At 39.7% G+C, this 21,903-nt stretch overlaps 1 protein-coding gene across 2 annotated transcripts in view; it reads right to left on the reverse strand.

The window, feature by feature from the left end:
* rasa3 (RAS p21 protein activator 3) overlaps positions 1-21,903 on the reverse strand; it is a 46,794-nt gene that overhangs the window by 9,860 nt on the left and 15,031 nt on the right. For both annotated transcript variants that reach the window (XM_022191542.2, XM_022191541.2), the window contains exons 2-16: positions 21,409-21,526; positions 19,065-19,168; positions 16,074-16,168; positions 12,204-12,280; positions 7,082-7,162; positions 6,887-6,959; positions 5,116-5,189; positions 4,922-5,026; positions 3,339-3,495; positions 3,100-3,248; positions 2,591-2,705; positions 2,354-2,428; positions 2,133-2,256; positions 423-529; positions 15-92 (exon numbers count right to left, since the gene is read on the reverse strand). In XM_022191542.2, the coding sequence (XP_022047234.1) occupies positions 15-92; positions 423-529; positions 2,133-2,256; positions 2,354-2,428; positions 2,591-2,705; positions 3,100-3,248; positions 3,339-3,495; positions 4,922-5,026; positions 5,116-5,189; positions 6,887-6,959; positions 7,082-7,162; positions 12,204-12,280; positions 16,074-16,168; positions 19,065-19,168; positions 21,409-21,526 (1,532 nt within the window). The remainder of the gene's footprint in view (positions 1-14; positions 93-422; positions 530-2,132; positions 2,257-2,353; positions 2,429-2,590; positions 2,706-3,099; positions 3,249-3,338; positions 3,496-4,921; positions 5,027-5,115; positions 5,190-6,886; positions 6,960-7,081; positions 7,163-12,203; positions 12,281-16,073; positions 16,169-19,064; positions 19,169-21,408; positions 21,527-21,903) is intronic.

Consider the following 21,903-nt stretch of genomic DNA (forward strand, 5'->3'; position numbering starts at 1 on the left):
GCAGAGAAACTCACAGATTTCGACTTGGCGAGACTTCCGAGGGTCTGGATGGTTTTGGAGATGAGGGTGAGGGTTCGAGAGGTGGCGGGATCCTGTGGACACAAAAAGACATGGAGTGAAACAGAATGAAGCAAATCTAGACGGTTTAGCTGTGCTGTTCGACAGCCTTACAAAAGGATTTTATTAACCATAAAAATAAAAGCTATAATCTAATCTGGTTAGATCATTTGAACACAAAAATATACTGCTTCCAAAGTCAAGAATCAATAAGACAGATGAGGGAAAAAAGGAAGGTCATGTGATGGAATCAAAAACTACCAAGTAACTCATATCGTCGTCAGCACACAGAAGAAGAAATACACGTGTGTGTGTGTGTGTGTGTATAATGTTAGTTGTGTGTTTGTTTTAAATATCAGACTCACTGGATGGTGCGGCCGTAGATGGAATAAGTTTGGTGAGAGGATGGCTGGAGCAAAAAAACGCAGGAAGATGAAACTGCTCACTGCTGTGTATCGGACATCTTGGTCGACTACAGAGGAGCAAAAAACAACAACGAGCGTTTACAACTCATGATACCTGCCAAAGTAATTGGCAAGAAATTATACATATAGTCAGTCTGGATTTAGATTTTTGCAGCTCCATTACAGGTTTCATTCTCATAAACCCCCAATACACTACTGAAATTTAAATACAATTAAATACTCACAACTCAATATATTAATTTTGGTGCATACAGACAAAAAATAAGTATAATTAGCAACACTGGACACAGCTATGATTTCAACCCTCTGAAACCCAAAACCTTGTGGCAGGATTAAAAGATAATTTATCTTATAAAAACTACCAAAACTACAACACTGATCAGAGTCAAAATCTGTATAAAGGAGAGAGAATCATCAGATTTTCAAATACAGTCGACATATTTATTTGTGATGTGCCATTCTGTCAGAAAACTGGACCTACTCTAAGCTCAAAACTGTAATATCTCATCAAAATCATTTAATTCAACATAGTAGTTTCTATATGAAACAAAAAAATGACTGTGAAGCCATTAGCGACTCAGCTGCAACCAACATCATGTGACAAAACCTCAGGAACTTTTTAACTGAACTTGCCTGAACTGCAGGCTGTGCTTTCACAAAGCAAATAAAATGGAACTAGTAAAATACCTATAGTATGTACAGTCACTAGTATTTACAGTACTGGTAACAGTTGTACATATTGATTCCAGTTTTTTGTATAATAAATAATCCAAGAAATACACATTTATTTTTTCTTTTTTATGATTTCTCACATTCTAACTGTGTCAAACTTTTGTCCTCTCTACTTCATTACCACAGTTGTACTGTTTCTGTATTATATTAATGTGAAAAATGAGCACAAAGTGAGCTACAAATGTGACAGGAGCAAAAAAAAAAAAGCCCCACAACAGTTTAGGGTTCATCGGATTTACTTGTGTTGTGAAAGACCGTGTATCTGTAATCAATTAGATTGCAGTTGGTAATGTGTTCCAGAGTCGACAGCCATTTATAGAGAAAGCTGATTGTCCAAATTTAGATCTACGACGTAGTATTTACAGACGCAACCCAACATGCTCCTGATTACTCTGGGATTGTCTCGTCTTTGGAAACATGCGGGAAAAGAAGGCTCTGGTGCCCATGTGGTGCCTGATTAAAATAGGAAATAAAATTCTCCTCTGCTTTGTATTGGCCTTTTTTTACAATGAACTGCATTACGCTTTATTTATTTGGTTTGTTTATGTGTCTGTACAACTAAAAGCGGCATGTTTCGTAAAGTAATTGTGTCAGATGATTCCGGAAATTAAACTAACTACATTTTCTTGTCATGGATCATGCAAGTTAAAAAAAAAAAAGCTCCTGTGACTGCAGTGTCCAGTGATGACCTACAGGTGGCAGCACAGTATAAGACACTTCATATTCCAGCAACCTTAAGTAGTGTGTAGGAGGCTTTATTGGTTTCAGGTTTGACACAAATACCGCAGCACAAAAAGCCTTTCTGCAATCCTGAGTGAACACAAGAAAGTGTCCTTGAACATCCTCCTCTTCATCGTCCTTTAATTCTTTCTCTTATTATTCTTCCATCTCTTGTGAGTCGTTCAGGAGGTGCGTTACCTTGGAAACGAGTGGCGGCGGACTCTCTCAGAGAGAAGAAGATATCACACATGACGGTGGGACAGCGAACACCAGAGGTTGTGATAACGTTGAAGATGCGGTCTACGTAGTGACGAAGGTTTTCCTGAATGAGAGGAGGAGGCAGGTCGGAAGTTTCAGATAACGCAGGCAGCCGACGCACACAAACAAACAAACAATCACAAAAAAACTCTTCTTCTTACCCTGTTCGTCTCTAGGTTCTCCGACTCTTTGAGCTTCACCGGGTCGATTTCACAAGACTTGTGTTCCGTGCAGATCTGTGAAAATTTAGCAAAAGCATTAAAAGACCCATTTGTAACTGATTTTCCAAAATATCTTGAAGGGAAAGGCATCATGTGTGGGATTTTTTTTTTAAACAAAGAGAAACAAATACTGTGAGTAAAGAGGAAAAAAGGAATGCAGGTGCTGTAACATCATACCTCATCTATGATTGGTTTGAGTGTGACTTGCAGATAGTGCATTCCCGCCAGCTTCATGGTCTCATCAATGCACTTAGAAGTCAGCGAGTTTCCCCGAAAAATGGTGTTTGGATCCCTATAAAAGGAGGCAAATAGTGTGCAAATCAAAATTACAGCTTGTGTCCTGAATTTAGAATCTACACCATAACTTCTGAGAGTAATTTAATAACCAAAGTAATATTTCAAAGTCAAATAAAAAAGTTAAGCTAGCAATTATTCACATACCGCCTGATGATCTCATTCCTACGATCAATTTATTTAATAATGTCAACAAAATGGTGATTCAAAAATACTTATTAAACTGATTTGAGCTCATTCCAAATATACAACATTTTGCTGTCTTTTGTTCAGTAAATTCTCTCATACTATTATGAACAATCATAAAGCTGCAGTATAAATCACAAAAACACAACAAAGCGTTTTAGTGTATGTTAGTTGTTTCTGTTTTTGGTGTAAAATGAGTCACTCACTGTGTGCGGTTGACTTCAGCGTGAGCGATGGCGCTGATGAAAGGCACTATTTTGCCGTAATGAAGGAAGAGACGCACGAGTGGAATGGCAGCTTCTTGTTTCTCTCGACAAACCTCCCCCAGAATATTAGCCGTTGACGCCGACACAGGCTGAACAGAGACGACAGGGAGGGAAGCTGTTAACAATGCGAGATGCTGCAGGACGCCAAGACACGTCTGTGCACTTTCATGTGCACATACCTCGACATTAGCGGAGTGCAGCAGCAGATCTCTGAGGGGCGTGTAGTGTTCAGAGGGAAAGACGTGGTCCTCAGTGTAAACGATGTTCAGACGCAGAGAGCCGAGCTCTTCCACCTTCACCGACTTTCCTCCGTTCTCTCTGGGCTGCAAAAAGTACCTGAAGAAGACGATGCATAGTCCTATAAAGTCTGACATATGACGACATTCAGAAATAAACGAATCAGACCAAAATAAAGCTAAAACAGCCGCTTAAACTTTCACATAATATGATATGATGTGAAAGGTTTTGCGATCTCCAAAGGAATATCACACAACTCTGTGGTTTCCCTCAGTTCTTTTCATCATCTTTGAGTGTATTGGTTTGGTTCATAGTCACCACACTAACTGAACCTTATTTCCAGTAATGAAACTCTAATGATTATTATTTAAAGTCAGTTTATCTATTATATTAATTTCAATCCATTTTCTTATGCTTATCCGAGGTTGGGTTGCGGAGGCAGCAGGTCATTCCAGACGTCCCTCCCCTCAGCAACGCTTTCCAGCTCTTCCTGAGGGAACCCGAGGTCTACCTTGGGGTCTCCTCCCACTTGGACGAGTTCGGAAAACCTCCAAGTCTCCCTGGATGCATCCGAATCACATGTCCAAACCACCTCAACTGGCTCTTTTAGAGGTGAAGGAGCAGCGGCTCTACTTCGAGCTCCTTCTGGATGTCTGAGCTTCTCACCCTGTCTCTAAGGCTGAGCCCAGCCATCCTGCGGAGGAAGCTCATTTCGGCCGCTTGTATTCACGATCGTGTTCTTTTGGTCACCACCAAGAGCTCATGATCATAGGTGAGGGTTGAAACGTAGATGGATGGTAAATTCAGAGTGTCTCCTTGCGGCTCAGCTCCCTCTTAACCACAACGGTTCAGTACAACGTCTGCATTACTGCTGACGCCACACCAAGCCGCCTGTCCATCTCTTGCTCCATTTTCATTTGTGAACAAGATCCCAAGATTCTTGAACTCCTTTGCTTGGGTAATTTCTCGATAAATAAATTAGTTGTTTAGTCTATGAAATGCTTGAAAATAGTGAAAAATGTGGATCATTTGTGGATCGTCAAAATCTAGAAAGTTGCATGACTGAAAACATTCTTGCTAAATACAAGTGAATGATTGAACCATACGGACTGTCCAGTTTTTATTTCTTTGTTCTGATATCCAAAGCACTGTTCCCAGCATTCATGGAGGTTTTTCAAGAGAAACATGAAATTCCCAGAAGCCAAAACAAGAACAGGCCCTGCTGAGTCGACAATGTTAGAAAAAGCACTCATGCTCAGCATAGTCTAATTTGCTTAAATAAAAACTTTAAAGAAATCTGTTGTCAGTGTTGATGCTCGCTATGTTGTGCCTCCTTTGTTGCTGCGGCAACTCATATTCAAAAATGTCGACAGCCAACAACAATGAAACCAAACCAGGCCAGCTGCAGCAGGGGTGCAGAACAGCACTCGTTCAGTGGAAAAACCATAAAACAGCCTCAAAGTGATGACTGGATCAACAGGAGGATGTGTGCGAGGAGATGATGTGTCAGTGATGTTGCTCTCACCAGGCGTCGTGGACTCCAGCCTGACCCAAGACCCGCAGAGGAACCCGAACGCCTCCCAGGAACTCGTCCCCGAACTTCAGGTTGCTGGCGTTCCACAGGTCGACCCTGAACACAAACCACACGGTGCCGTTTCAGAGGAGCTGAAAGTGAGTTTAGAGTTGATCCTGGAAAAGCAAAGACACCTAGAGACTCACCTCAGGGCCAGTTTGTCCACATCCTCCTCTTCAACATCAAACTGTCTCTTTGTGTAGCTCAAAGGCCGCGTCACCTAAAATAGAGACAGAATCGCACATGCATTTAGTTACAGATGCAGAAAATGATTTTGATAATGAATTAACTCTGAACTGAACAAAACAATCTTAAATATGTCGAAGTCATAATAAAGTCATGGTGGTTTGATGCTCCTTATCGGAAAATTTGTGGCTAACAGTGGATCCATCAGTTTCAAGAAACAAGCAAACACAATTTGGAAAACATTAAATTAACATAATCACATGACAGCGACATGATAGATGGGCTGTGTTTGCCGAGGATCTCCAAAACAGAGGAAGGCTGCAGGCAGAAAGCGCCACAGGGCGAGCGCAGTTGTGTTCATGCGTTAGGAATAAATAACACGGTCTTGTCGGATAGAAATCAATGGGCCAGATTGTTTGGTTTGTCTGAATCAATCATACTCTTGTCCTGCTGTCTGCCGGAGCTGCAGCGAGGAGGACAGAGGGAGGAGCGAAACAAAAAAATGTCAGAGCAGAGCCCATGCGAGGAAGGGTTAACGGGTGCAGCGTGAAAGAGAGTGTGTGTATGAAAAATATCTATAAATAAAGGGGAATATAAATAAATGTACATGACTACTTGTTTTTAAAGCAACCTTAAGACGCATACCGCTAACAATTATGTGATCCCGCCTCCTCATGTTAATAAATTAATGAATCCTTTAAAGGGAAAGGTGATGAAAACATACATTTTAGCATGAACCTGAGAAGAGTTCAGACTTTCAGTTAGCTAAGAAGATAATTTGTTCTCCTGCAGCCTGTGATAAAGATTAAACTTAAGTGCATCCTGGCCAAAAAAAAAGTAGCATAAAGTTAATTTGGGAGCAGAAAATAGACCAGAGGAGGAAAGACAAGCAAGACGTTCCTGCTGCGGAGCCAAGTGGGTGGAGCCTGATCATCCTCTCTGGATCCAGTCCAGTTCTACTCACCAACAGTATTAATGTCAGATTCAAACTGCATTCTTTATCGTTTTAATTTCAGTACAATTTGCCCTTAAAACACATGTTTATGCACACAGTAAGCATGCAATTAGGACATTAAAAATAAACTAAGTCTACAGTTTATTTACAGTATACTTTGCTAAAATTAAACCTTTAATTTGTATCTTAAAAGAACCTTATTCATATTTCAGGAGAAAATTCAAGGGTTCACACCAAACAATTGGATAATTAAGGGATTAGCAATGGATTTATACAGATGAAAGCATTGTAAATAGGTAAATAAAGAATTGAAATAAATAAATGGACTGTTAAGCAATTTTTTGCATAAAAACGTTTATCTTAAATAGGAAATAAAAGCTAATTATGTATTGGTAAACGGATTGTTTTTCATTGTTGTTTCATTTTCATTCCACTTTTCAACTGCGCAGGTTTAAGAGTAAATTAATTTAAAACGGTGATTCTTTTTCATTATGTCAATGGTGTCACAATGACATTTTTAAAAATAATACAGCTTTGTGGCAACACTTTGGGGATGGTGCATTTTTGTTTCGTCAAGATAATGTCCATAAGAAAGAATTTAGACTCGTCACTGGCTGATTCTGGACCTTGTACAGTTGAAGCAGCAAAATAAATGCCAATGATTCTAGAAAGAGGAAATCAACTGCTACATTTGGTTTTATTGTTCACATACTTCAGGCTTTAGCGGACACCCAACATGCAAATAGATCTTTAATGACAAGTTAATGTTGAACTACCTCGAAATAGAACACCTCCTCAAACTGTGGGTTGTTGGTTTTCCTCTTCACCTTCGTCTTCTTGGCTTCAGACCTGAGAGAAAAGGGAAGGCAGCTCAGGATAAAACCACACGCTTATTGAAAGGTAAACATACGATTAACAAAGCTGAGTGTTGTTCCTGGTAAAACCACGACCGGCCGTGGAAGAATTATTACCTTGAGGGACCTAGTAAAGAGACAGCAGCGTAGGGATCACATTGGCCGTTGACAATCGGAAGACCTTGGCACTCCAAAACTCTGCAGACACAAACCAGATATCAATAAATAAACACGTTGTTAAAGAAGCTTTTTTTTTTTTGCCAACTATGACAACGTGATGAGCTTTTTTTAGACAAAGGGTAAAAAATGGCTACCCAAATCAGAAACTGGACAAAGGGATCTCCAAATGCTCAATACCAAGAGTCACACATCTCTCAGAGGACTCCCAAAGCCCCATTACACCCTATTAAACCACTTAATCAAATGACTAATGTGGAAGGGTTGCGAGCACTGCGAAGACCACTGAGAATTGACACCCAATCCGACACTGCAAAGCTTTCAGCTTCATCAGCCCACACAGATAGTCCCAGTGGTCTCATCAACCCTCCTATAGAGGATCAAACAAGCTGTTTTCAGGAAACAAGATGGTAACTGAGTGTAGTAAGACATGGCAGACAAGGAAATTGAGAATTTAACATACAAAACCCTGCCATTCTCCAAAGCAGTGCAGGATCTACTGCACATCATCGACTAACAGGTAATTCTGCAGTTGTGATTATATGACACTGATATGGAGACTTTCAGCATACCAGTGCTAAAAAAAAAAGTGCAGCTTTAAATTCAATTCAAAATGTATGTATTAGTTTTAATTCTGAGCTCTGCAGCATTTAGAGAAAGTACCTCAAATGAGATGACGTTGAGGTGTGATACTCACTTGTTTCAGATACTAACAGCCTGAGCAACTCTCAACACACATTTGTATGAACACATGGTCATAATGACAACAAAAAAGATGTACTTTATAGGATATTTAAATCTGGTTGAATGTACTGCCAAATTCTTTGAAACGCCTTTGGAGACGGCTTATGGTAAAGAAATGAACATTCAGTACACGAGCAACAGCTCTGGTTGACATTCCTGCTGTCAGCATGCCAATTACACGCTCCCTCAAATCTTGCCACATCTGTGACATTGTGCTATGTGATAAAACTGCACATTTCAGAGTGTCCTTTTATTGTGGGCAGTCTAAGGCACACCTGTGCACTAATCATTGTGTCTAATCAGCATCTTGATATGGCACACCTGTGAGGTGAGATGGATTATCTCAGCAAAGGAGAAGTGCTCACTATCACAGATTTAGACAGATTTGTGAACAATATTTGAGAGAAATGGTGATATTGTGTATGTGGAAAAAGTTTTAGATCTTTGAGTTCATGTCATAAAAAATGGGAGCAAAAACAAAAGTGTTGCGTTTATATTTTTGTTGAGTGTATCTATCTATCTATCCCATGACATCATCCTGTAAGGGGATTAGCACCCAAACAGGACGTCCAGCAGAACGAATCACTTCCTGTGTGTCACGGTGATGCACCACTAGTCACACCACATGATGAATTACACAGCAAATCACCACACTGCCCGCAACCCAACTGACACACACACACACACACACACACACACACACACACACACACACACACACACACACACACACACACACACACACACACACACACACACACACACACACACACACACACACACAGGTCCCTAATAAGGAATAAGGAGTGGGCTGGGTTAAGCATCACTAATGCCACAGCACTTCCTGTCCAGTAAGCTTGTTTATATAACCCCTGCTTGGCCTACTATCCAGCCCCTCTCTCTCTCTCTGTCATCACTGCTGTGAGCTCTGACATGCCAGACAGTGGTGGTGAAGCAGACTTATTTGTTTTAGCCGCCTTTACTCATATTAGGTTAATGTGTTTTTCTACTGTGCCCACGTTTCCTGTCAAAAACAAATTCACTCAAACAAAAGGGAAACGAATTACGTCACAGCCACCCCCCGTCCTCCTTCGACCTTACCAGCAACAAAAAAAAAAAAAACTCCCCCACACATACAAAGTGGATGTGATTATGTGTTAACTGAGGACAGGGACTTCAGGGCTTTGATGTTTCAAATTCTGCTCAGAGGTGTTGGGTGTTACTACTGAATATTTGGGGGGAAAAGGTTGTGTAGGAAGCCTTTTGTGGCTGCGTCAAGTCTGCTTAGCAGGAGGAACATAAACTGGACTCATCTGACCACAGAATCTTCTTACAATTTCTGGCTGTCCAGTTCTTGTGTGCCTAGGTCAAATGACACAGAGCTAACCTCTGTCTCTCAGTGATCAGGGGCTTCTCCACAGCTTTGCAGGACCTTAAATCATGATCTAAAAGTCGGCCAGGCACAGTGCGTGTGGAACACTGGACACCGGTTTGGTTTGACCGCTGCTTCTGAAGCTCCTGTGGTGTCCTTCAGCAGTTTTTCCTGCACGTCAATCAGGATGCGGTCATTTCTCGCTGAAGAAACCCTTGGATGTCCAGATCTTGGTTTGTCTTCAAAGCTGTTGGTTCGTCTGTATTTCTGCAGAGCGTGTCCAACTGCTGAAGGACTGCATCTGCATTTCCTGGCTCTCTGGCGGCAGCTGTACCCTTCCTGCCATGAGGTTCCTTGTTTTAAACATTTTTGTCTCTGAAGAACTTGTAATTGTGCTGGCTTTATATAGACATGAAGTACAGCAACAAAAATTGTGTCTTTTAATAAAAAGCACGATCTTCATTAGTGGATCACTGGCACCAACATGACCCAATACTCAATTATTTTAAAGTATTTTAATGAAATCAATCAATTTTAAGTTTCTGAAGGCTATTTTTTAGGATTTGTTTAGTATTTTGGTTGTGATTTTACAAAATGAAAATGCACTTGAAGACCTAAGAGTGATTCTTAATGCAGCATTTCACAAATTCATGGAGTGTCCAAAAAATGTTTTCTCATCACTGTACATCTTACATGATCTGCTTTATAATAAATAATACCTATCACTATCACATCATGAATGTAGAATAACGGTATCTTCCATGCCGTACAGAAACAGCATCAAAGCTCCTCACAATGCTACATTTATTTCTATTTTCAGATTTTTTACTGTAACACTGATGTGTTCGGGCAGAACTGAAACTAATGAGAAAGAAAGTGGCTCCACCATTCACATCAGCTTAACGCTGACTAACCGACTCTGTTTGTTTGACTTCTTTGTTGTGTGGAGCTGAATGGACGCGGTTCTGTCTCCGTTCCTCTCTCACACACGTGTCTTTCTAGAGAAATCTGACGAGATGACCTCCTGCTCTGCGCTCTAAGCTCCTTACCAACAATGTGCTCTGGGAACGAAGCCACGCTGGCTCATCATCAGACTTTACTGCTGCCTGTTACAGGAGCTGGGAAGCCAACAAGCAAACACACACATCCACAGAACAATCCACCCAGGAGCACATCATCGATCCCCATTCAGGTTCCCCCATCGCACTAGAAAACAATCACATTTCACAGCAGCAACAAACACACAGAAACAACATTTTGGGAGCATTTAAGTGTTTGCGACTTCCACCGGGTTTTGATGCGCTCGTTAAAAACGATACTGACTCTAAACAAAAGGCTCAAGTCGTCTCGCTGCCAGTCAAAACCTGTTGCCAAGCAACAAGCCGTGCACCGTGAAGGTGGGATGAAGCGTTCTGCACCAAAGCCACCGAGATACTTCAGATATCAAGGTTAGCTCCTGGGTGCTGTCAGCGACACAGCTTCATAGCAACATGTAAAGTCAGGGCAGCCTCAGAGTCATCATAAACTGATTAAATGATCTGAGTTTAGCAGAGCTTATAAGAGAGGATCCTTTCTTGTTTGTTTTGTGCACAAGCATGGGGAAGGGTGACAAAGTGACACACATTCCTGCTGTTTCCTTCTTAAAAGTAAAACCTGTCTAAAAGTTGGCACACAGTGAGGAACAAAACACCTCTCACTTTTAATTAGCTTCTGTTTCACAGGGTGGAGTCTGTCTTTTTGTTTATTAATGACTATTTAATTTAATTTTATACAAATTAAAATAAGTTACAGCAGCTGATGGGATGATACAGTAGGTCTCGACTGGATATTTTTAGCAGCTGAATCAGTGTTATTATCATAAAATTGTAAAGAAGAGCGGTGAGGGAATTGTACTTTCTGCTCTTTCCATAAACTCTACTCTGTAATAGCACAGTATAAAATAATGAATTAAAGTCAAATCTAATCATAGGGCATGGTGTTGTTAAGTACAGATGCATGAGAAATAAAACCAGAAAAAAAAAAAAAACAATGTGAGTGTGTGTTTTCAATAAGAGCCACAGAGTTGGTTCACGGTGGTGAATGCGGCTACCTGTTGGTGATGGCGTGGTTTATTTTTGATCAGCGGTGTTATGTTTACTGAGCCGGGCCTCAGCTTGGACTACTGCAGTTAATGCACTGATTCAGATATTTGCTTGTATTTGCATTTAGGGACATTTTCTTGGCAGCTGTAAGCTACTTTAAAGGAGCACACATGTTTACTCAGAAAGATCAGTTTACTCATAACTGGGCGTGGCTGTATGATGCTGTCTGTGTGCTTTAAACTGTGTGTAAAAACAAGTCAAGTGTCCTCAGGAGTTATTTGGGTTTCATTTTCAAATTTTAATCTGGGTGAAAGAGGTATAGGATAGTGTTCTAATCATTTTTCAGGTTTCTTCATTGGATTTACATGTGTCTTTTCATTTTCTCAAGCTAGTAAGTCTTTAAAAGTTGACCTATAATTCCAAATACGCCAAACTTTCCTGCCCACTCCTGATTTTCGCTTGAAGTTTGAAAGACGTCTGCATCTGCGGGTCGGCTGGATTGGACAATAGTTGAGTCACATTGTAGGAAATGATGGTTGTAGTTCGGCCCACGGCAGGAACTAAAAGTCAGCATATCTTGTTGTCGGCTCTGCTCGTTTTATTCATTTTTGTTTTAATCGGTCTCCCACAAATTCATGAAAGAGATCCGAATGAGCGTTGTCAGAGCAAACAAGGAATCAGATAACTTTAAAAAAATCAAGAAATGAGGTGATATTGGAGCAAAACGCAGCCCTAGTTTGGGCGACAAAAGAATATTTTACCGCAGGATCAAAGCCTGTGAATATCCTCCAAGATGTGTGTGTGTGTATGTGTGTATGTGTGTGTGTGCGTGCATGTGTGTGTGTGTGAGCGTGTGCAGTCCTACCGTGTGGCCAGTTTGTGGTTGATGACTCCGCTGTCGGTGATGACTTCACTGAGACGCAGCTCCAGGTGCACTTTTCCCTGCAGAAAACACAGACACTTTTTATGTGCCCGTTGTTTTTCCAGTGAAGCGACAAACTTAAAAAAGTTCACACACTTCTCATTGAAAACCTTTTCCTGCTGAATCTGACAAAACTCTGCAAGCAAATCCATTCTAAAATCCCATTCCACCTCATACAAACATGCCGTCCTTTGCGTAGTGATGCAGATGTCACATTGAGAGAGTATTTTAGAAAAGCCCTGATCCACAGCCATTAAATGTGACTCAAAACACACACAGATACACACTAATTCCCCTTTGATGAATCTCTCCGTGCAAAACAAAAACACATAAACGTGAACAAGTGGCATTCCTGCAGCGCCATGAAAATAGCTGCGAGCCTCGTCGTCATGCTGAAGTTATTTTGCCTCTGAAGTGATTGGATTAATGACATAATGACAGTGTAGTGGTGCAGCTGTCTAGAAAAGCTCCATTAATTAACAGCATCAGTATGCAAACTCACAGGCGTTGCTCTTTCTGGGCGATTCAAGCCGAGGGAACAAACACTTGCACACAAACACACACATGTGCGCACTGGGCAAACAATGTGTCCTCTATTGAAAAGAGAAGAGAGACACTCTATCTTCCTACTTCATTTGATCCATCTCCTTCGCCTTTTCTCTCCCTCTCTCCCTCTCTCTCTCTCTCTCTCTCTCTCACACACATCCTTCCTCTCCCCGGCTGCTCGGATGAATGTGTCTCTGTTTCAGATCGCTGCTCCAGGGCTACACACACCCATCTGTCTGCAGATGTTACTGTTCGCTGTGTCTCTCGCCCTGTGTGTGTCTGGGGCTGCGTGGGTGACCGACACTGCTGAATAGTGAATAGCAGAAAATATTGCACATGTACTAAATAAGCGTGTTGAGCGAGCGCCAACAGTGCACTCCACGCTTGATTGCAGAAAGATCTCGGAATCAAAAGTGAACCACGGGAACAAAAATAAATGGGATTTTTCTGTCATGAATAATGCACTGATCATTTAGCTTGTCTTTAAGGTATTTTCTGAAATTTGGGTTTGGTTATTAGGAGAGTTATGTGGTAGATAAAACCACTGTCAGTCAGAAAAAGTGACTATCAGCATGGGATTAGTATTACCTCGGGACCAATGGTGATTTGTAATTTTTGTCATTTTGCTTTATTCGAAGTTTTGTATCATTTTTGCCATTTTGTGTTTTTTTTTTGTCTTGCTTGTGTTGTTGGTCTACTTCTTTATTGTTTTGTTTCTCGCTTTTGTCATTTTTGGTCTTGTTTGTGTTATTTTTTGTGTAATTTAGTTTGCCTCATTTTTGTCATTTGTCCTTTTGTCGCCTTGTAACTTTTCTGACTATTTTTTTGTCTCTTTTTTCTTTTGTTTAGTGTCATTTGCCTCATTTTTGTTGTTTTGTCTCGTTTTTGTCATTTTGCATGTGATTTTTGTAATATTTAGTCTTGCTTTTGCTGTTTTTTCCAGATATCTGTGGCTAAATGTTTTGTTCCTTTGTAGACACTCTGTGATGTCTAAGTTGTAATGTGTAAATGATAAACTGAGGCATAATTTTGCTGAAATTTAACTTATTTTTCTTAAGGAAATTCAGGTTGTTCATGATGTTTTTCAAAAGATAATTCCTTAAATGTGAACATTTTCAGAATGTACTGATTCGCACTAAAACAAAGGAAAAATGTGAAGTTGTGGTTATTTATTGGTTACTATGCTCTGATTTTACTGGTCTGGTCCACTTCAGATCACATTGGGCTGAATGTGGTCCCTGAACTAAAATGAGTTTGACACCCCTGCTCTATGTATTGTGCAGACTCTCCTTCACTTGTTAGACAAACTGTCAGTCTGACGTCTTTCTCTTGTATCAACACACCCTACTGGGCAAAGGAATTCATTTTCCAGCATCTGAGCAGATTCTGGACTAATGTTTTAATGTGCATTTGATTTGCATCACTGCTAACAAATCTGCTGTAAACACAGTTGTCGTCTCAAACATGAAAACGTAATTAAAAAAATGAACATTTCACTCTTTAACATTTTACACCAAAACAATGACTGTTTTCTTCCGCTTTTGTCCCCGTCGGACAAGAACCATGAGACGTGCTGTTATTATTTTCAACAGCACTTCACCATCTATCATGGCCAGCTGTCATTCATTCATTCACTCATGACAAAAGGAAAACACTGGCCGTGTGTTCACTCTTTCACCAGCTGATGACAAACTGGGCTCTAATGGGGATGAATTAATGTTTTTTTTTACAGCAGACACCAAGAGCTGGGTGACTTTGACCCTGCAGGCTCCAGTGTTTCAGGTACAAACACGCTGTGTTTGTTTGGGTTCTGCCCGGATTCATGCAGACACATAAAATACATGCGAACACACTCTCACACATACATCTGCGCATATGTTTTTCCAGGGTAGGTGAGAGTTAAAGGTGGAGAAATGTTTTGATAGGATCACATTTACAAAATCTGTATTTCAGTATCAGTACCTTAATTTGGGGATTTTTTTTTAAAGTTTTGCTTTAACAAATGATGCTAAACATCTCATAATATTTACAATAAAGGGAACAGAACCACTTGCTGTCACATTTTTACCCACTGTGGGCTCATTTTCAACTGCAACACAAAATCTAAATAAATATGGAAACAGCACAGCCATAGCTAGAAGTAGAGAGAACTCGATTTTTTTTTTTTTTTGCAAAATGCCACCTTTATATTGCCATAAAAAAGAAAAATGTGCAGCATTTTTCATATTACCAGATGTCTCCTATCAGTTTTCATTCATACACAGCCTGCAGTTCAAACAAGTGGCCTCTGAATTTATTAATTTCTCTACTCATTGCAACTGAGCCACTAAACACTTGTCAGTTGTGCAAATGAGCACAGATTTTTGTTTTCTTACAGAACCCTGTTAGTGCAAACATTTCTTTGAACTAGACATGCAGAATAAAGTGATTTTGCACATGATTTATTCAAGGATTGACAAAAATCCACTGTTTTGTGGTTACTGGCTCGATTAAATTATACAATTTTGGTGATTTTAATAAAAAAAGATGACACGCCTTTAAAACCTGCCACCAATTTTTAGGGTTCAGAGAGTTAAACAACTGTTTTGTGGGAGTAACTGAACTGTATGAACAAGAACAGCACATCAGAAACTCAGTAATGTCAGTTACACAACAACATTATCCAAAGATTCCTAACAGGAGCAACAATTTGCCATTAAGTTTTTATTACTGGTTGTTGCTTTTTTACTGTTACTCCTCACATAGAAATTGATAAAGGCCGTTTGCTAATAAAAATTGTCCATTTTGTACGATAAACGTTTCAGTTGTACACTGTACTTCGATGCTCTATGGTTCTCTTCTTTGCTGTCAATCTTAGGTACTTTCAAAACTCTTAAAAACTTCACATTAAAAGTTCAGATGTGACATTTATATTGTGAAAAATCTGAATGAATCATAACACTACTTATGGACCAAAAAGGCTCTATTGTTGTACTGGTGGATTCAGTTCAATGACATTTTAAAATCAAAGAAATAAAGGCCTGTCTCTAATATGAATCTCTCACAAATAAACACCGGATTGAAGGTTCTCCCTCCCCCTGAAGTAACTACTGTTAATTTACAGTCTAGTCTTGCTTTTTGGTTTCAATTGCACACATTTTGGGTTGATATCAAAATCTATCTCGTCTCTACGAAACAAAACAACTGCAAATTCTACCAGGAGGAGAAAAGATGATGAGCGAGTGTTTTGTGTTCAAAAAAGTGATTGTGTGTTCTCTCTGTACTGACCTGCACCTCTGAGTCAGCGCTGACGGGTTGCAGCTGGAACCAGGTGTCTTTCCCGTGATATTTCTGCAGGTCCTCTTTCTTCACCGCGACCTTGCCTGCACGTTTACACACAAAGACAATCGAGCTCAAAACACAACTCGCTTTACAACATGTTCAGATGCAAGTTACAGTGAGATCTTGACAGACACCCACACACGCATGTCTGCTCATGTACTGTAAATCCACTAAGTCTGTTTTTTAATACACGCAGGCACCTGGTGCAGAAATACTGACAAAGTGCACTTCGGTGGCCTGTCAATGACCCCTGTCATTTCCACCCTGAAACTAGCAACTGTGTTTTTTCTTGTAACACCCACAAATCTTCACACGCACAAACAGGAGCAGCTGAGATGCAAAGATTTTTCAGTTTGTGGTTACTGATCAAAAACACACAAAACCGCCGGACGCACCCAGTGACACTGATGAAAACATCCGGCCACACAAACAGACACACGCCTTTTAACGTGTATTTTATTAAACATATAATTCAGTGATACAGCTGCCACATTTATAATGTAGAAATAATTAATTGGGTCAATAAATAATTCTGGGAACATAGTTGACATTTTTGCTGTTTTCAGGCCTAAAATCAACATGGCCGCCTATAACCAAACACCACATGGCATTTTTATAGAAAGATTCTTCTAAATACTATATATATATATATATATATATATATATATATATATATATATGAGTAAAATTGAAATTGAAAGTTATTTATAAAGATACTGTAGTAAAACTGTTGACATGCCATAAATCCACACTTGACTCACACACTACTTTATGTTAAATAACTCAGAAAGCCTTGGAGTCTTGTCAGTCTTTTCTTCAGGAGGAAATGACATCATGTGAAGCAGGTCATGTGATCTGGAATTAACACACTTCCTTGAGAGGTGTTTTTGTAATGGGTAACTTAGTTGGAAGTGATTTCTCGGACAGAGAAATCCATATAAAATTTGACATATTACCAAAAAAGAAATATCAGTGATGATTATCTCAATAAAAAGAACACAATCAAAACAGTCTTTGAATAAGCTAATTGTTAAGCTAATTAGAAGGTGGTTGGTATTAAATGTGACGATTATTTAGTTGACATTTTAGTGATATCCAGTTATTTTTTATTAATAAGTGATTGCTTCCATGACAAATAATTATGGAATTTGTAAACACATGATCATAATGAACATAAAAAATATTTTTTTAACTTTTAATAAAGGTAGTGTCTACAGATACGGACCAGTACCCACACGGCACTTTCCATTTGCCAGACAGATACGGACCCGTACGCGAGTCTTGCGAGTCAAGAAGCTGCTAACCGCTGCAAACTGTTGAAAAGTAAGCAAAGGTTAAGGTTAGGGTTAGTGTTAGGGTCAGGTTTAGGGTCCGTACCTGTAGTACCGATGCTACGGGTCCGTACCTCCAGCATCTACCGGGAGTCACGTGACCAGATCTCGCGTATCTGATTGGCAAATGGAAAGTACGGCTCCGTACCTCTAGCAACTACCTTTAATAAAAAGGTATGCAAGATATATCCCATGCACTTCAAAGTCCCTCAATTATATATTGACCCAATTATTTCTTTCCCATTTTTACCAAAGCACTGACAGAACAGGACCACACACTTAAAAATACAAGTGATTACTCTTCACTATATAAAAACACAGAAAAATCAATTAAAAGTTCAGTTAAAACAGCAACAAAATCATCTTAATTGTGAATTCTTGTCATCCACTGAACAAGGCTTTAAATCTGCATTTAAAGCCTGAATAATTAGCATTAATTTAAGGAAGGTAAGCAAAAAAAAAAATAGCAAGGTATCTAAATTTTTTATTCTTATTAATGTAGAAAATGCATTAAATTGATTAGCCAAGAAGAAGCTGAGGGTGAAATCAGAACATAGATTTCCAAATAATAAGTGATGTCAAAGCCACTGCATGTCTCTTTCTGTTAGAACAAGTGAATCCTCTTCAAATCCAAAACCCAAAAAAGAAACCAAAATCTTGCAATGTTTGGTCAAAGATGAAGCTTATGGGTGTTATTTGCAGGAGATGAGCACTCAAAGGGACATTCAGAGCAAACAAAACTCACTTGGTGGATGTTCTAGTCCAAAACAACAGGCAATAAATGCATTCAAACCATATAGGAGGAGCAGCTACTGCAGATATCTAGTGTAAAGTTATTGGTTTTTAATGAGACACAAGTAAGTAGTAGTCCGACTTTACTGCCCTGATATCAGCTAAATCCAGAACCGTGAAGATCCTGAATGACTATCTGAGTGACGGCTCGGCTGATCATCCAGAGGCGAACGGCTGCTGGCTGCAGCTTCTATTTTTAGTCTCATTCTACAAAGGGAGAGCGCTGATTACGCATGTTGCTGTGGAGACAGAGACCGGTAGCGAATCGGCGTTTGTCATAATGTAAACATCTAAGATCCGTTAAGAGTGACAGCAAATCAAAACACAGGAAGGGAAAGAGTGGCATGGACTTAGTGTGTCAGTAAGCCAGCGGTCGCTCTGATGCTCAGGTTTGATTGACTAAATGATAGAATCATAGCTGACACTTGGACAGCTGTGACCGTAGATCATATAAATGTCACAAATATTTCCATAAATCATGCAGATTCATTTTAAAGCTACAAATAAGCCATTTTTGGTACTTTTTTTTGTTCAAATAATAAGCACAAGGTGACAAAAATCATCTGAGACGCCGTGGTTCCAGCATATTACACACAAAATAAAATGGAAATGATTGTTTTATGGCACATCAGGGGGGCATTGCTGTTCGGTACAAGTAAAAAGCCCCTGACTTGTTGCTTCAGCTGCTATAAAAACACAAGGAAACGTGTAAAGGCTTGTTTTTCCTTTTTCAGCACCATCCACAATTCACTTTCCGATTGGGATTTGGAGCGAAAAGGTGAGTTTTCAACAAATGTAGCGGCTGCTTGCTCACCGATGCTGGAGCCCCTCCTGAAGACCTCCCGGTCGAAGACGTAGAAGGAAAGATGTCTGAAGCTGCGTGGGATCTCGCAGTAGAAGTCCTCCCCGTAAAACGGACTGCAGGAGAGAGAAGGAAGGGATTAGATGCTCGTCTGATGTTTCACAACAAACACAAATGTAGCTGAATGTATTAAGTTGTTGAAAGGTGACAAAAGGGCACATTAAGAGAAAAAACAACTGCACGGTAAAGTCAGGAAAATTCCTTGTAGAAATGAAAGTCAGCAGTAAATCACTAATTTACGGGAAGTACAAAGACTTCCACATTATCGTGAGAAAATCTGTCATTTTTACAAGAAATTATGAGTCATATTTACAGATACAGAAGTTGTATTTACAAGGTAAAGCGGCCAAGTTCTTCCTTCTTTGGTGCATTTTGGTACGACTTCGTCTTTGAAGCCTGTTGTGAAACACTGTTGAGGTTTTATTGCATCGTCTGCAGCCCTCAATGAGCTCAGCCATTAAACGGTAATGAAACCAACAGGCGGAGACGTCATCTGTTGACAAACCATTTTTAAAACAATGCTTGCATTTTTGTCCAAATTCCTTCCTCCTTTCTGTAAATTGATGTGACGTGTCACTGTCAAAGAATTCTATGAAACATTAAATACAGGCTGTCATGTCTTTAAATATCAATAAAGGAATTTCCCATCAGGCTACAGCGAAATAATTGCACGCAAACCACTGACTAATGGATTGATTGGTTAATCTGTGAACTATTCCTGGGCTTGCTGAGTGTACTTTCACCTTCGTGTAACATCACAACCACAATTCTTTCCTTTTCTGTGGTCAAAGATGATTGATTTTGTCAATTAATCACACGGAGATTGAAAACGAAGCCTGCAGGTATTTACATTTTGCAGTGAATCATGTGAAACCCGACAACTAAAAGCTTGTTTGCCTCCAACAAAAGGCCCGTTTGTGACCAGAGGCTGGACGGAACATCAACGTCCACATTCTGCTTTACCTAAATGACGACCGTGGTAATCAGAGGAATGAGAATCTCGTGAGCTGAGCCTTCAGGGCTGCTGCTAATAATTACCGACTTCCTTTGTTATTCAGCAGACATAAGACTGATAGACATGGATGGATGGGTGTGCAGAGGCAGATAAATACTCACACAAATAAACTTAAATGCATGCGTTTCAATTTTTGTGCATTCAACCATACATCCATAACCTTTAAGTAATGCTGTGATCAAATATTTAGCATTTTCAGAGCACCTGACTGAAAAAAAACTAAGATTTACGATCCATTTTCTCTCAAGTTTGGCTTGAAGGATGTTGGTATTTCCACTGTTTATACCAACTTTGTAGTAATGCACCTTCATACAAAAGTCTCCAGCTAAAATATTCACCACTAACCATCAATTTTGCAGCAGCTGGCTACACTTTCCTGCACAGCTTTTCCTATTTTAATGCATCCTGCGTCACCAGTCGCGTGTGACCAGCAGGAATTATACAAGCAGGTTAAAAGCAGGCAGAGTAAAGTCTACTGCCCTGTACTGTTTCCTCTTCCCATTTCTTTCTGCATTTTTAACACGCTCCTGGTGCTCCTGACAGCCAGGCTCAAACTCTTTCAGCTTCCACCTCAGTAATTCAATTTTAAATGTTTGCAAAAAATGTGTTTTTACTCCATATCAGCTTTGAAGTTTGACCTATGAAAAGGCAGTTATGATTTAGCTTTTTCAGAATCAGAACAAAAACTTTATTTATCCCCGAGGGGCAATTAGGCAGGCAGAAAGTGGCACTTTAAAGAAAGAGTAAGAGAAAGACAGTAACAGAACGAGTGGCTGCTGCAGAGGTAGTAAAGGAAGTAGAGACCTTATAATTATTAGAGATGTAAAACAGAAACAAAATAATAAAAAATAAAAAAAATAAATAAGAATTAAAAATTTAGAAAAATTTAAATAATAAATTCAAAAATAAATAAGAATTAAAAATTAAAAATAATTTAAATAATAAATAAAATAAACAAATAAACAAAAATAATTTGAATTAAAAATACATAATAAATAAAAAAAATGATTAAAAAATTAAAAATAAATTAAATAAAATTTTATAAACAGCAAGTATATGTCTGACAGTGACATGGTAATTTTGCACATGAAGAATGTAGCTGTGATACATGAATAATACTGCACAGAGCTTATGGTTATTGTAACCCCTTAGAGTTCAGGAGGAGAACAGCATTGGGGATAAAGGACGCTCTCCTTCTCTGGGCCTTTTAATGATTGCATCTTGAAAGGGGTGACAAACAAAGAGACGGACAGGAAATGTCAGAGGTGCCCCTGAACGTACCACAGCGACTTCTCCACTATCTTGGTTCTAAACACCTCTTCTTGGTCCAGGTTGACGGTGCAGTAGCAGTCCCTCATCCTGTTTGGCCCCGGGTATGGAGGGATGTTTTTTGCTTCCCCTGCACAAAGAAAAATAAGGAGGAGGAGAAAAAAGCAGGAAGGAGAGAGTGAACGCTTATTATTTAGGAATGCTGCTGTGGCAAAAACAATGTGTTTATTCAGGCTATAAATGATTCAGGAACACAGATAGCACACAAAGTACAAAAAAATAGCATTTCTGTAAGTGGCTCTAGCTTTGAGTGAGGCGGGCGGGGGTCTCGTCTGAGTTGGCAATCTGCATCGCTCTTTAAAGCCACACTTTCATTGTCATTACATCACCAAATCCAAAAGCACGTATAATGAGATTAACTCGGCCGGGGTGACTGCTTTTAACACCGGACACAAACAACAGCATGGCGAGTGAAAACCGTGGGGTTTTTTGTGTGTCTGTGTGCGC

This window comes from Acanthochromis polyacanthus, chromosome 2 (assembly GCF_021347895.1).
Source record: "Acanthochromis polyacanthus isolate Apoly-LR-REF ecotype Palm Island chromosome 2, KAUST_Apoly_ChrSc, whole genome shotgun sequence".
In the NCBI taxonomy this organism is placed as follows: Eukaryota; Metazoa; Chordata; class Actinopteri; family Pomacentridae; genus Acanthochromis; species Acanthochromis polyacanthus.